Source organism: Nicotiana tabacum, chromosome 3 (genome assembly GCF_000715075.1).
Source record: "Nicotiana tabacum cultivar K326 chromosome 3, ASM71507v2, whole genome shotgun sequence".
Lineage (NCBI taxonomy): Eukaryota > Viridiplantae > Streptophyta > Magnoliopsida > Solanales > Solanaceae > Nicotiana > Nicotiana tabacum.
Genome location: NC_134082.1, coordinates 11,929,937 through 11,945,288, shown reverse-complemented (window position 1 = coordinate 11,945,288; position 15,352 = coordinate 11,929,937). Strand labels below are relative to the sequence as shown.

At 33.5% G+C, this 15,352-nt stretch overlaps 1 protein-coding gene across 2 annotated transcripts; it reads left to right on the top strand.

The window, feature by feature from the left end:
* Positions 1–7,166: 7,166 nt before the first annotated feature.
* LOC107795609 (methylsterol monooxygenase 2-2) lies at positions 7,167–13,671 on the top strand. Of its 2 annotated transcripts, none has more exons than XM_016618273.2 (7): positions 7,167–7,324; positions 9,515–9,652; positions 9,933–10,078; positions 10,578–10,697; positions 10,790–11,002; positions 11,091–11,171; positions 13,334–13,671. In XM_016618273.2, the coding sequence occupies exons 1-7, from the start codon at positions 7,295–7,297 to the stop codon at positions 13,416–13,418; spliced, it is 813 nt and encodes a 270-aa protein (XP_016473759.1). In that variant the 5' UTR covers positions 7,167–7,294; the 3' UTR covers positions 13,419–13,671. The 2 variants fall into 2 exon arrangements, with proteins under 2 accessions (XP_016473759.1, XP_016473758.1); XM_016618272.2 differs by lacking the exon at positions 7,167–7,324 and adding an exon at positions 8,338–9,284.
* Positions 13,672–15,352: the final 1,681 nt, after the last annotated feature.

Sequence of the window (15,352 nt, the reverse complement as noted above, 5' to 3'; positions counted from 1 at the left end):
TAGATTTTCGCTGGTACTGTGCTTCTTCCATTTCTCTCTAAATTTTCAAAGCAGAAATTAGAGATTCACTATCTGGACGACCCAGAGGGTGCCGGTACCGGCGGCGACGCCCCACATGGCGGCGGCCTGGATATCGGTGGATTGAGGATGGAGTTTGGAGCTGAGGAACTTGAAGAGTCTGTTACCTTTATTTTCATTGTATTTCAATGTAACTCGTTGTATTCCATGTATTTTATTGTATTCATTGTCTTTAGTTTTTTCTACTTTTTCAATATATTCATTGTATTTAATTGTATTGAGTAGTATATATTCAATGTATTGTAGAATGTATTTATATATTTTTTAATTAATATAATTTATGTATTCAGGTGTATATATGTATTCAAATGTGTTTGCAGTATGTATTAATATATTTTTGCATTATAGATGACATGTTATACTTCATGTATTCAATATATTTTTATGTATTTAATTGTATTTAATGTAATTATATAATTTCAATATATAAATCTATTTGTAACGATACCGGTAAAAAAATATTTTAGTAAAGATACCACTAAAAAAAGAAAGGACAGATTGAATCTCTGAAGATTGCTCTGTTTTTGGGGTGTTTTTCGGCTGAGAATCTTTTCTATAATTGGAAATGCAAATTTTGCGTGTTATAATTGAGTTTGTTGAGTTATATTAGGAGTTTATCGCGTTAATTGATTTACTTACCGTTTTAAAATAGCTGAAGACCTTTTTTTTCGCAGGTTTCCATTACTGTATTCACGAATACAGCTTGCGAATACATATGAATACAGTCTATGTTTAGCTAAACTTCCTTGTTTTCTGCCGAGTCATTAATACAACAGCTTGAATACATCGAATACACTCTATAACAAGTGAAAACATAGCTATAGGAAGTAATTAAATAAATGGTAGCTATAGCAAATTAATAGACACTAAACAATAATGGTTTCTGAAAATTCTTCAAAAAATTAGAAGTTGTTATGATAAAAATCAAAATATGGTGGATGTCTACTCTTCCTCCATGATCTTTCTCTCAAATGGTTAATGACATATTCAATGACATATTTTCTATGTTCAATGACATATTCCATGACATATTTTCTTCACTTTTCATGCCTATATAAAGGCTTTGTAATAGATAGGAAAATACACACAATTTAAGAAGAAAATATCTTCCTTTCTCTCTATCTCTATTTCTTGTTCATGTTTTACTATTTATTTCTTGTTCATGTTTTACTAAATTGCTTTTATTTCATAACACGTTATCATCACGAGTCTCTAACCAATTGCATATATATATCTACAAAAAATTTCCTACATCCAGAAAGATTACAATTAGAAGCCATACATATTATCACATGGTTAAATGTAAAGAAAAACTACATATGGTAAGTAATGAAATGTAAGAAGGTATGATTATCTTATACTTGTCATTCCTTTAAAATCTCATATGCACACAACTTCGTACTACACTTGTATTGCATAAGCATATATTAATATTACATCTTTTATATCACATGAATGGAATAAAATTTTCGAAGTTCTATATGTTAAAATCATAGTAGCAGTTAATTGTTGATATGATGCATGACATGGTAACCAAAGATATTTTATATAAATTGTCTTATGCATATTTATGTGTTAACTATCTTCAATCTGTCCTGCCGCTTTTAACATTTTCTTTTACTTGGATGAATATTTTTTTCCTTTTGGATTTTTACACTTGCATATAGTACCAAACAAAAAAGGAATAAAAAATAAAATAAAATTGGTCATACTGATTAAAAGCATAAATCATCTTGAAGAAAACAAGAAATACTTCACATCTTTATCTTGGTTGATTAATTACTTCTTTGAAGTTTGGAAAACAAACCAGCTATTGAGAAAGTATACTTCATAATTTATGGTCGTATCATTTGAAAGCAAACAACGATTAGTATGACTACTAGAAGAGGTATTTTTGAGTATCCATGACCTACTTGATGTTTGCTACTGATTTACCATTTTTAAGTATTTTATATGAATGATGCACCAGCTACAACTGGTAAGTTATTACCTATAATGTCACTTTTCAGGTAATATAAATGTTGAATTTATGTATTAGTACTATATGTGTTGTTACCTATATGGTATACTTTTGATAAATTTATTCACTAATTACTTGGTTGAATTGAGTGAATGAAAGTCATGGCGTTAAATCAAATCCAATAGGTAGGGTATACCCCGAAAACAACAATATTTTTGAGAGAGACTCAATAAATATTAAGACAATGATTTTATGATCCTTTTAAACTCTAATAGAATTTAGAAGAAATATTTTGACTACAAACAATTTTATTTCATATAGATGTCACAAATAATTAATAAAGCTTTACGCTGATTTGAGATTTGTACACTTATTTAAGAAAGCAAATTTGATTTGCTAAGTTGCAAAATAGTAGTGTATAACTTTCTTGGCATGTGATTGAAATTAAGGCTTGAGAATGAATCTCAATATTGTTTAGCCTATTATGTCATTAATTGAGGATAAGACATCAGGATCAAGTCCTGATGCTCCATAATGATAAGAGTTGGGTTTGAGTCCCAATTTATTATGGCCTAACATGCCTTTATATTGGTAAGACATTGGGTTTGAGTCTCAATGTACCATATTGATGATATAATGATGATTAAAGAAAAATAATATATTTTTCATGAAAAGGCATAAAAATTATCCCACTTGATTTGCTCCATTCTTGAAGTGAATGTGATAACAGTGCATAATAAGTTTCAATGAAGACAAGTGGTTGAACAATGAACGTGGGCGTTCCAAATATCAAAATAATAATAATCATCACTATGATTATAAAAGGAGAACAATAAGGGTTCTCAAAATAGTCCTTCAAAATGTGAAGGCAATGCTTACCATCAAATTGGTATGAAAATAATAAAGCACATCGCTGATTATGATCCATTCCTTGAAGAGAATGTGACTTGTGATAAGCATTGAGAATGCAAACCCGTTCCTAAAGTTGAATGTGGCAATATGTGATAAAAGCAATGAATAAAGACATGCAATTCATGATTATATAAATATCACACAACTCACCTCTAAGGGAGGTTTGAGTAAAATAAAGAGAATAAATATTATTGTGTGGTTACATGAATATATCATTGGTCGTGTACATGTGATATGCCAAATATTATTTTGTCATGCCTTATAAAAGTTATTAAAGGCAAAGTTAAAGCAAGAAATGATTTTGCTTATGATGATTTTGACCATGACAATTTATTATGATATAATTTTCTCCGTGAAGGAGACATTTACCATATGAATGGTATGATAAAAGATCTTGTAGTACAAAAGTTGTTAAGAACTCCGAAAAAACTAATTTGTTACTACCCGGATGAATAAACTTATTCATGACATTGATATTGTAAAGTCTCAAAAGAAACTTTTTGAGTTTCAACTATATAAGTCAAAGTGATTGGCATATTGAGACTATAAATGAAAGGAAGATTGAATATCTTCATATTTCTATAATCATACCGGGTAATTATGAAAGGTTACCCGATCTTCTTTCTATTTGTACTACACATAAATAAGCATGATGCTGGAATCATATGCCACAAGTAAACTAGAGGTTTACTAAAACAAATATTAATTGACATGACCGGTTGACCATCTCGGTTCAATTATGATACGAAAAATTAATTAAGAATTACATTGACATATATTGAAGAATAGAAGATTCTTCAAGAATTCTCTTGTGCTGCTTATTCTCATGATATATCAGTTAAAGGTTGGGATTGAATCTTTTGATTTCTGGAAGGAATAAAATGTAATATATATATGGGCCCAGTCACCTGCTATGTGGACCGTTTACTATTATATGATTTTAATAGATGCATCTATTTTATGGTCACATGTGCATTTGTTATCAACTTACAGTTTGGTTTTTGCAAGATTGCTTGCTCAAATTATTAGAGCACAATTCCAGAATATAAATTATGATGATTTATCTTAATAATACTGGTTTAAATCCAAGTTGGTTTAGCAGAAATTATATGCCTCCAATTATAGCTAAATCATTGGTTATGAGAACAAAACTCCCAAAAACAAAATTTGGTATGAGATTTATTATTTAATATGCAGCAGCACTTGTACGCATCTAGCCAAGTTATAAAAATTTCTCTCTATCACAATCGGTTCAGGGTCAGGAACCAAATAATTTCTATATAGAAATATTGATGTGCTATATGATTTAATTATGCCACCAAAATGCACAAAAATGAGTTCCCAAAGTTGGTTGGGAAATGTGTTGGTGATCCCAACATTAGGGGGGAAAAAGGGCAGCTGAGAAAGTGATACGTGAAATGAATTATTATGAATACATATAGATCCTCGTACAAGAAAATATAAACTTGAAGTTCAAGTGATATTCATTTACAAATTATTGCCAGACGCATTTGCTGACCTAAAGCTAAATGTCATATTTCAGCTGCTAATGCTCCAAATAGAATAAAGTCCATGAGGGACAGAGTATATGGCACACATAAAGTGTAACAGACCAATCGGTTCCAAAGATAAAACTCCTTGAAGAAGGAGAGGGGAAAATATTCAAAATGGTCATAATAAGGCGACAATTTCCCTAGAAGAGTACCACGACATAACACTTCATAAGACCTCATGGGAGAGGCTCATGTACCTGAAAATAATGAAATAAAGAGATCTCGATAAGTTATGTCTTTATTGGGTAATAATGGAACCGACATAAAATGATTGTCGATGATATTGTTAATATAATGTAGTGCTCAATATGATTAATATTGACGAGGATCTTGAGATCAAATCTGTCATGAAATTTGGACGGATAAAAGATTGGCCAAATAAAAAATACGCAATGAAATTGACTTCACTTGAAAAATGTGAAGTTGGACGGATAGTCCAACACCTGAAAGTATAAAGTCAATTGAGGTATAAATGTGTTCTTGTGCGAAAGGTTCAAGTCGATAGACATAAAGACAACTTGTGGCACAAGAAAATTAGTAAATATCCTCACATTAAATATATGGAGACATGTTCTCTTATAGTGGATATAGTCACTTCAGGTTTTAATCTGGCAATATATGAAAAACTTGATATGCGTATAGTGGATATTATTGAAAGATTTAAATTGTCTTGGAGCATATTAAGGTTTCCAAGAAATTTATTAAATAAAGCTTCAAAAATCCTTATACGGATTGAAACAATCAGGGCGCATGTGGTATAATCGCCCGAGAGAGTACTTGTTGAAAGAAGGGTATAAGAATAATTCAATTTGCCCTTGTGTCCTTATAAAAGGATATGGATTTGAATTTGTTATAATCTCCATATATGTTGATGATTCAAATATCATTAGAACTCCCGGAGAGCTTCCTAAAGCAGTAGACTATTTAAAGAAAGAATTTGAAATGAAAGATCTTGGAAAGACAAAAATTTATCTTGGTCTACAAATTGAATATATGAAATATAGAATTTTTGTCCTTCAATCAGCATACACCTAAAAGATTTTAAAGAGCTTCTATGTGGATAAAGCACATCCGTTAAGTACCTCGATGGTTGTGAGATTACTCGATATAAATAAAGATCCACTCCGACCTCATGAAAATAATGAAGAGCTTCTTGGTCCTAAAGTACCATATCTTAATGCAATTGGTGCGCTAATATATCTTTCTAACACTACAAGACATGACATAACTTTTTCAGTTAATGTCTTAGCAAGATATAGCTCCGCTCAAGGAGAAATTGGAATGAAATCAAGCACATATTGCGTTATCTAAGGGGGATTACCAGTGTGGGCTTATTTTATGGCAATGATTGCAATACCGATCTTGTTGGTTATGTCGATGTGGAGTATTTATTTGACACACATAAGGCTTGATCTCAAACATGTTATGTGTTTACATGTGTGGCACTATCATATCTTGGCGATCGACTAAGCAATCAATCGTGGCTACTTCTTCTAATCATGCTGAGATAATTGCTATTCATGAAGCAAGTCGAGAATGTGTATGGTTGAGGTCTACTATATATCTTATTCGAGACAAATGTGGTTTGAAGTGTGATAAACTACCCACAGTTTTGTATGAAGAAAATACAACATGCATAGCCCAATTAAAGGGAGGATTCATAAAGGAGCTAGGACAAAACACATTTTACCTAAATTATTATTCACACATGATCTTCAAAAGAATGGTGATATTAATTTGCAACGGATTCGTTCAAGTGATAATATGACTGATTTTTTCACCAAATATCTACCGGCATCAACCTTCAAGAAACTAGTGTACAAGATTGGGATACGAAGGCTCAACGATGTGACTGATGATCTCATCAGGGGGAGTTAATACGCGTTGTACTCTTTTTCCCTTACAAGGTTTGTCCCATTGGGTTTTCCTTGCAAGGTTTTTAACGAGGCAACCAAAAGGCGTATTTCTAAATATGTGTACTCTTTTTCCTTCATTAGGATTTTTTTTCCCCATAGGGTTTTTTCCTAATAAGGTTTTAACGAGACACATTATTTATGGACATCCAAGGGGGAGTGTTATGATAAAAATCAAAATATGGTGGATGTCTACTCTTCCTCTATGGTCTTTCTCTCAAATGGTTAATGACATATTTTCTATGTTCAATGACATATTCCATGACATATTTTCTTCACTTTTCATGCTTATATAAAGGCATTATAATAGATAGGAAAATACACACAATTTAAGAAGAAAATCTCTTCCTTTCTCTCTATCTCTATTTCTTGTTCATGTTTTACTAAATTGTCTTTATTTCTTGTTCATGTTTTACTAAATTGCTTTTATTTCATAACAGAAGTCAATTATTAACACGTAAAATCATTCTTTTAAATTCAGACCACTATACACACATCTCAATTATTTAACAAAAAAATCTACTATTTCCCACTTGTACATTTCATCGTTTTTGTCTCTACTGCACCTCTCACATCTTAATGAAACCGTCTCTCTCCTTGGTGCTTTTCCAAGACATGTAAAAGACACAAAATATTTATACTGTTTTACATCAAATTACTTACTATTTCAATTTTAACAGTTACAAATTAAAATGGAAATATCAATTACTTACAAAATATATATATATATATATATATTATTAATTAAATTTGATAGTCACTAGACACCTACCCGTTAAACTATAGCGGTCCACTCTCTTCAATTTTCCAGTTGCTACTTTCTCTCCCTCTATTTATTAATGCCACTAAATACCAAATAGATCGAATCTGTTTCAACAATGGCTTCCATCATTGAATCTGCTTGGACGGTACTCTTCTCTTTTCTTTTTACATCAATTTTCACCTGATTATCCTTTTTTTTTCTCTTAATATTCCAGAAGCTTCGAATTTGTTCCTTTTTTTTACCTTCTAGAAGGTTCGAATTTGTTCTAGAACTACATTCTGCGTTTTCGCCCAATGCGGCTGTTATATTTGGTTAGATGCATGAGGAACAGTACATTTATGAGCAGAATGGGCGCAACATTGATTGTTTGTTTGTATCATTAGCATTTAGCATTCATGTGTAGTAGCAGTAGTAATAATGAACAAATGTGTTTGACTTTGACTTTGACTGGAATATGAATTTGTGGCATTTTGATAATTTCATTGCTCCATGCATTATGTGATTGTTAAGTTATGGGACTCTCTGTTTCATATAGCCGACATCAAGTTTGTGAAGTAGTTGATGGAATTAGTGCTGGTGAGAGATAGTAGGTTCCAGATGGAATCAGTCGAGGTTCGTGCAAGGTGGTTGGACACCACCATCATCAAAAAAGGAAAAAAATTGATGTAGTTAATTGATTGATCTACTGTCCTACTGGAGCTGATTATTGAAGTAAATAACTAAAATTTGATATGCCGTGGAAATTCTGTTTATTCTGTTGTTTTCTGAAGTTACTGATCAGGTGTGTTTGGGCTTTGGCATAATGAAAATATTTTCTGGGAAATGTTTTTAGAAAATTAGTCATTTTTTGGTGTATGATTGTTGGAATATATTTTTTCAAGGAAAATATTTCCACCGAAAGGGAAAATAACTTCCCTCACTTTTATACAGAAGTCATTTCAACATACACTTTGATGATATTGTCAATCTTTATTAGTACTAAATTTTATTATTCAAAAACCACTATCCGATTTTTGTAACATTTTTGTCAATATTGAACAATTTTTTTTTCTGGAAAATATTTTCTAATATCCAACCAAATGCAAAAAACACTTTTAAAAAAACATTTATTAAATATTGAAAATTATGTTAAAAAATCTGATAAATTTTTTTCAAAAAATAAGTCATTTTTGCAAAATATTTTTTCTGATAATTTTTTATATATCACACATGAGAGTTAGCGGCCAAGTTTGAAGTAGGTGGAGCTCAAATGTTGATAAGTTTGTAATTATGTAGTCATAGTGAGTTTGAAGGTAATGTCTGACGCATTACTCTCCCTAGACCCCACTTGTGGGATTCCACTAGGTTTTTTTTTTTTTTTTTTGTTGTTGTTGTGGGTTTGGAAACAAGATTAGGAGTGGGAGCAAAAGCTGGTTGGACTTTTAGAATTCTGTTGTGGCAGCAAGCATGGAAATTAGAGATGGATAGGGAGTAAGAGCATGAAGTTATCCGATGCTTATTAAGTTTGTTAGCATGGTATTATTGAAACCAGCAGTGTATGCAAGATTTTTCATAAGCAATGTTAGTATTTGAAGAATTGAACAAATGAATAAATTAGTATAATGACAAGTGGTGCCATTTTTTTAATATTTATATCCAATATTTTCATTTTGCTTATTATCTATACACACATCTAGTAAAAAATGTTGACGAAGAGGTGTGTCCTAAGACACCGCTTGGGAAAAGGTATATCCGCCCTTGATTGAAAAATAACTTAGGAAATTGGAAACAACGTAGCCATCTCAGGTTTGGAAGTTTTTGACATGCATTTTGCACTCAGGGAAGTCCAAATCAATCTTTTCACAGAAACTTTGGACTGATGTCTTAGTTTGCTAGTCCCAAAATTTGAGGTTGATTCCATCTTTGGGGTTCAAACCCCATCATGAGCTGCCTTGAGAGAGAGAGAGAGAGAGAAAGAGAGCGGTTCAATCTCAAATCTCATGCTCAATGAATTTTTTCTAAAAAATGCTGGTTCGAAGTGCACGAAAAAAGAAAAAGCAGGGGTGAAGCCATGGCTCGTTACGCTGCAATATTTCAAGCTTGTTAGCATTCACCACTTCTCCATGGTAAAATGTTTGAGACTAACGTAGCCTAACATGACAAAACACATTCTTAATGTGAACTTATTTTTCTTTGTTCTCAATCAAGTTTGCAATCTGGCTCTCGTCTGCTTCCAATTAAAAGTCTATTCGGTTATGTGGACTGACTAGTCCTACCAGTGCACTCATTCTTATTTAGAGTAATGAGGTACTAGTTACCTGTTTAATAGACTTTTGATTTATTCTTTCTTTTTCAGTATCTCATTTCAAATTTCAGCGATTTCCAATTGACTTGTCTTGGTGGGTTTGTTCTTCATGAGAGTGTCTTCTTCTTGTCTGGACTCCCGTTCATTCTTTTTGAAAGAGCAGGGTGGTTTGGAAAGTACAAAATTCAGGTATTACTTTTTGACTCTTCTAATGGAATGATGTTTCTTGATTAAACATTCCCAAACTGTAATTATATTCAACTTAAGACTGGTGCTCGAATTCTATTTTGGTTTGCATTCGGAAAACATTTTCTGGAAAAAGCTTTGTGAAAATATTGCAAAAGCATTCGTGTTTGGCACAAGTACTTTGATAAAATCTGGTTATGATGTTTTTCTTTCGTAGTAGTTCATTCTGTCGTTATTCGGATGAACTTTCATATTTTTGCATTCTTGACCTCTTTTGGTGCAGAAGAAGAATAACAGCCCGGAAGCTCAGGAGAAATGTATCACTCGTCTGCTGATGTATCATCTTTGTGTTAATCTCCCAATCCTGCTTGGATCATATCCTGTCTTTAAATTCATGGGGACGCGAAGTAGTCTTCCACTGCCGTCCTGGTAATTTCGATTTTTCATATGCCAAGCTATAGTGATGTGATGGCAACACATAATCGTTGTATTTTCTTTTCTTTTTTTTTGGTCTTCTAATCTTCCTTTCTTTGGTTTTGCTATTTATTTCTTTTTATTTTTGGTTTTAGAATTCAGGCAAACTTAGCAAAAAATATGATATAACAGAGAAAGAAAAGATAGTGAGGGGTTAAGATTTGGTTATGTTGGTAAACTTACTCAAGTACAATGTCTGTTAGGGGATTTATAATGTTGTTAGAGATTTATATGTTAGTAAAACTGTAGACGACATTGATAAGGATGGGCCTAACTGGAACAACATGGATAATGAGACTTCGTTTTATTTTTGGGATAATGAGGAATCATGTAGCCAACTCCAACTAGCTTGGAATTGAGGCGTAATTGTTGTATAATTTTTTAGTAGGTGTGGCAGTGATTTTCTGTTCTTGTTTATTCATTAGAGTAAATTGCAAATATTTTGCTTGTGCAGGAAAGTGATTTCAACACAAATAATATTCTATTTCATCTTGGAGGATTTTGTGTTTTATTGGGGACACAGGATTTTACATACGAAATGGCTCTACAAGCATGTCCACAGTGTCCATCATGAGTATGTGAACAACATTATGTTTTCTGCTTAATACTTGGGTTTCTATTTTTTTTTCACCATGCAGTCAGAGCGTCTGCTTGTTTACACCACAGGTACGCAACACCATTTGGGTTGACTTCTGAGTATGCTCACCCTGCTGAAATTCTCTTCCTTGGATTTGCTACAATAATTGGTCCTGCAATCACGGGCCCCCATTTGATAACATTATATCTCTGGGTCTCACTTAGAGTCCTTGAGACAGTTGAGGCACATTCCGGGTACCATTTCCCTTGGAGCCCGTCAAACTTCTTGCCACTATATGGGGGGTCTGTACATTACTTTATTACTGTTAGAAATCACCCATTTGTATTTATCTGTTTTCCAGATTCCTGAAATTGCTATTATTCTTCCCAGGGCTGATTTTCATGATTATCATCATCGACTGCTCTACACGAAGTCCGGCAACTACTCGTCAACATTTGTATACATGGACTGGTAACACTTACCGCGCATTGCTTTAAACATTAATACCCTAGTGTAATTTAACTAACAGAAAAATGTCAAGTTCTGATTGGTTCAGTATATGAATACATGTGACTCTTATCTGAAAGAGTTGTGCTTAACTTTCCTTTCGCCCAACAAACAACCCCCCCCCCCCCCCCCAAAAAAAAAACCCCCACCCGAAAGAAAAAAAAATATATAAAATATGACAATAGAAAACAACAAATTGTCAAACAATTGAAAAAGGTTAAGATTCTCTATGTAATTCTATAGGGCTGGTTATCGTTTATGCAAGCTAAGCTGCAATGGATGGGGCAGTAAGCCCTTTAGAGAAGGCCATGAAGTTTTATGAAGTAACATAAGGAGCCCAGTCGACCCATAAACATGAACTAATGTACTATGAAGAGTATCTAAAACATTATTAGTTCCTTAGTATCTTTTAGTTGTAGGATAAAGTACAGATTACTACAGACAACATTTGTATGGGAATAGGCAGATACTATGAGCTAATAGTGAAAGTTGTGTTTGTAGTCAACCTGGTAAGGTTTGTGCCATAGTTTCTGTTGGTTTAGTGGCTTAGTGCATTGTAAACTAATTCAGTATTAATTCCATGATGGGCTTCATTCCATCTTCCTCTATTACTACAACCTTATTTTAAACAATAGCACAGGGAACTTGTTTTCCCCCTGATGCAAAGGCGATGCCTGATATTGGATAGTTATTTTTTACTTTTTTTATTTTTAGAAAAATTTAGAACCAGCTAGCCAGGAGTTGTTAATGTAAACTGGATAGATTAAAATACATTGAATATTAAAATCTGTAAAATTGGTATATTCACAACTTGGAGAAAAGAGAGGAAGTTACATTTTAAATAGTAATTGTGGGCACAATGAGCAAATATGTTGTAACTTCAGAAAAAGTTGAGTACATCTCTGAAAGTAATCTACTCATGCTTGTCAGTGGTGAAGTTCTTAGCACTTTTGTGTTTATGCATTTTGCATTCCCAACACAATGTAAATCTCTTGTATGTGGTTTTGTGAAATCCAGAACAACAACAACAACATAACCACTATATTTCCATACTTGTGGTCTGGGGAGGCTAGTGTGTACGCGGGCCTTACCCCTACCTAGTGAAGGTAGAGGTTGTTTCCAATAGACCCTCGGCTCAAAAAAGTAGGGAGGAGGAGAATAAGAAGAAGCGGAGGGAGAGAAAGAAGAAGAAAAGAAAGAAATGGGGGGGGGGGGGAGGGGACAGAGTAAGTAGCACCAAATTAGTAATAACAAGAGAATACAATAACTGAAACAAACTAAACAACATGATTATATGAGCATAATGCTTAGAGAAATGTCTCACCAGGCATAATAGGAAGTATCATAGATGCACTTATTAGTTTGATAGAAAATGCTAACACGAATTTGGGAGGAAGCTTTGAGGATTGTTAGATAGTTATGTGTAAATAGTCCTAGCCCAATATGTAGTAGGAGTAGAATATGTCCTAGTCCCATATGTAGTAGCCTAGTAGGAGTAGAATATATATTATATATAGAGTTCATTGTATCATTGTAAAAAAAATAGATTTTTCACTCGTGCACCTCACAAGGATCAATGCAATTTGGGGAGTTTCAGCCATTTTTCTCTGACAAAAACTTCGTTAAGCTGTTTATTGTGTTACTACTTTCTCTTCATGTGTTAAAGTTTCTTGGTGATGGATCTCTAATATGTGGTAAGCTGAAACCGCTGAGTAATCTGGTTGTGGCATTTCAAGTTCCTCTTTTCCACTTGTGCTAATCTTAAGACAAGGTTTCCAGAGAACTCCTTTAATATGAGAGTAAAATTTGATTTCATTGGCAGTTCTTTCTAAAACTTAAATAGCCTATTATGGTATGTGGCTCTATTCCTGTGTGCATGGGAGGTTACAGAAGCTAAATACTGCATGTGTATGCTTGATAAAAATGTGTATTTTCTGTATGATTTCTCTTTGTAGTTCGACAGAGACAGCGATTTCATATGTCCACCACATTGTGTTTGTGTTGACTACCTCTGTCTCTCAGTGTTGTCTTTGCTAATGTCTTATTACTTTTGTTGCCAGAACAATAGAAATAAGAGATCTTTGTAGAATTCGTGATCTGAAGGATCCCTCTCTCTGTTTTGTTAGGATATTTGGTACTGACAAAGGTTACAGAAAATTGAAGTCCCTGAAGGAAAATGAACGTTTCGAAGCTGTGGGCAAAGAAATGTGAAGAAGATGGGAAAGGGAATAAAACTATGCCTTCTTGGGCATCACATTACGGGTTTCCGGTAGAAATAGTATATAGGCCAAGGGTCAAATTGTTGTAACTAGTCATCTTGTGCGCTTGTTGTATTCGTCTGTGGTTTTAAGAGAAACATTTTTATGTTAAGGTGGATCAATTAGAAGATTGTGCTGGAAAACTTTTTCTCCCTGCAAATCTGCACTCCCATCTTTTTGCTCTTATATGATTGTAAGTTCCATTCTTTCGAGTGTTTCTTATGCGCCACCAAGAGTTGTGGTGAGATGGATGAGATTCTCTACCCTTAACCCAGTGGTCGCGGATTCGAGCCATGGGAATGGAAAAAATCTTGATAGAAAGCACTTCTCCTAGACCCTACACAACTTTAATATTAGTGGGGGGTTAGTGTGTTTCGAAAACTGAATGATTATAAAACAAGATAGATTGTTTCTTGTGCTGCTAATAGTTGAACCCTGTCACTAGTACCAATTAAATACTAATTTTGGACTTCAAAATAGTTTCTTGAGTCCATAAATAGCCTATCCCTTGGAGTTGTCTAAACAAAGTATTTTTAATTGAGTATGCTTAATTTGTGTATTTTTTTTCTTTTTAGTTTGTTTAAGAAAATGTTACATTTCTAGAGTAGGAACAATTTAAATTAAAAAAAAAAATTGCCCTTAATGGCATGCTTTTATGGTTGTGCAAATGTCATCGTATATGTAAACTACATTTTCGCTAAGAACGTTACATAAATTGAGATAGAGAGCGTAAAAAACTTGTAAGACATGTTTGAGGTCCGCTGCTATATGTAGTTACCTTTACATTGAAACATTGCTTCATAAGTAGATTTCCATGTTTCTAATAGACCTTGATTATTTAGCATAAGTTTGTAGCACGAGTAGGAGTGGAAAACGGACGGGTCGGGTTGGATATGGTTCGGGTCGAAACGGGTAATGAAAAACGGCTAAATTATCCAATCCGACTCATATTTAATACGGATAAAAAACGGGTTAACCGGCGGATAATATGAGTAACCATATTATCCATGACTTCTTGCATATGATCACTTTTGAGAGAATTGTTAGTCTCCCTAACTTGAGGAACTCCCAATTTGAGGCTTTACAAATGTAAAAGTAATATCCATTGGTTACCTATTGATTATCCATTTTCTAAATGGATAATATGGTTCTTATCCATATCTGACTTGTTTTTCTTTGAACCATTTTGCCACCACTAAGCACGAGGCATATACTATTGAATGAAAGTTCGATTATTTTCTCCACTAACAAAGACAAGAAGGGACAGGGGAGAGGTAGAAAATTTGGACAATCAAGTGACCAAATTTCAATACTTCACATTGCTGTAAATCCATACCAACTTCGAAATAATTTTTTTTTGTCAGACAACATAATTTGACCTCTTGCAATCTGAAGCTAATCAAACATAATATTGGAGAAATTCAATATGCATTGGTCAGTTATTGAAGATACAGAGATCTGGATCACATTATCAGGTAACTTGGAAGTTCAATTCTTTCAACTCAAGAATGTTTAACATACTACACACACTCTTGGAAAACCCTACACACCACGAACCCCCTTCTTCCGCCCCTCGGTAGAGGGGGGTTGTTGATGTTGTGTGCGCATTTGATAACTCAACTCAAATGCATTTTAGCCAAACTAACTGCAGGTTGGTATTTTAACATGGAGCATTATGTGGGAAAAGACTTGGTCTAGTTAATGGATGAAGATATCAAGCCAGAGAAGACGGCACCATGAGTGATCATCATAAGGAAGAGAGTTTCCAACATAATCAAAACACAAAAGAAAGGGCTCAACAAGGCAGATATGATGGTTCAATTTCAGAAACCTGTTGCACAGGAAAGCTGCAGAAATGTTGCATATACTGCACTAGTGAGTTTGAAG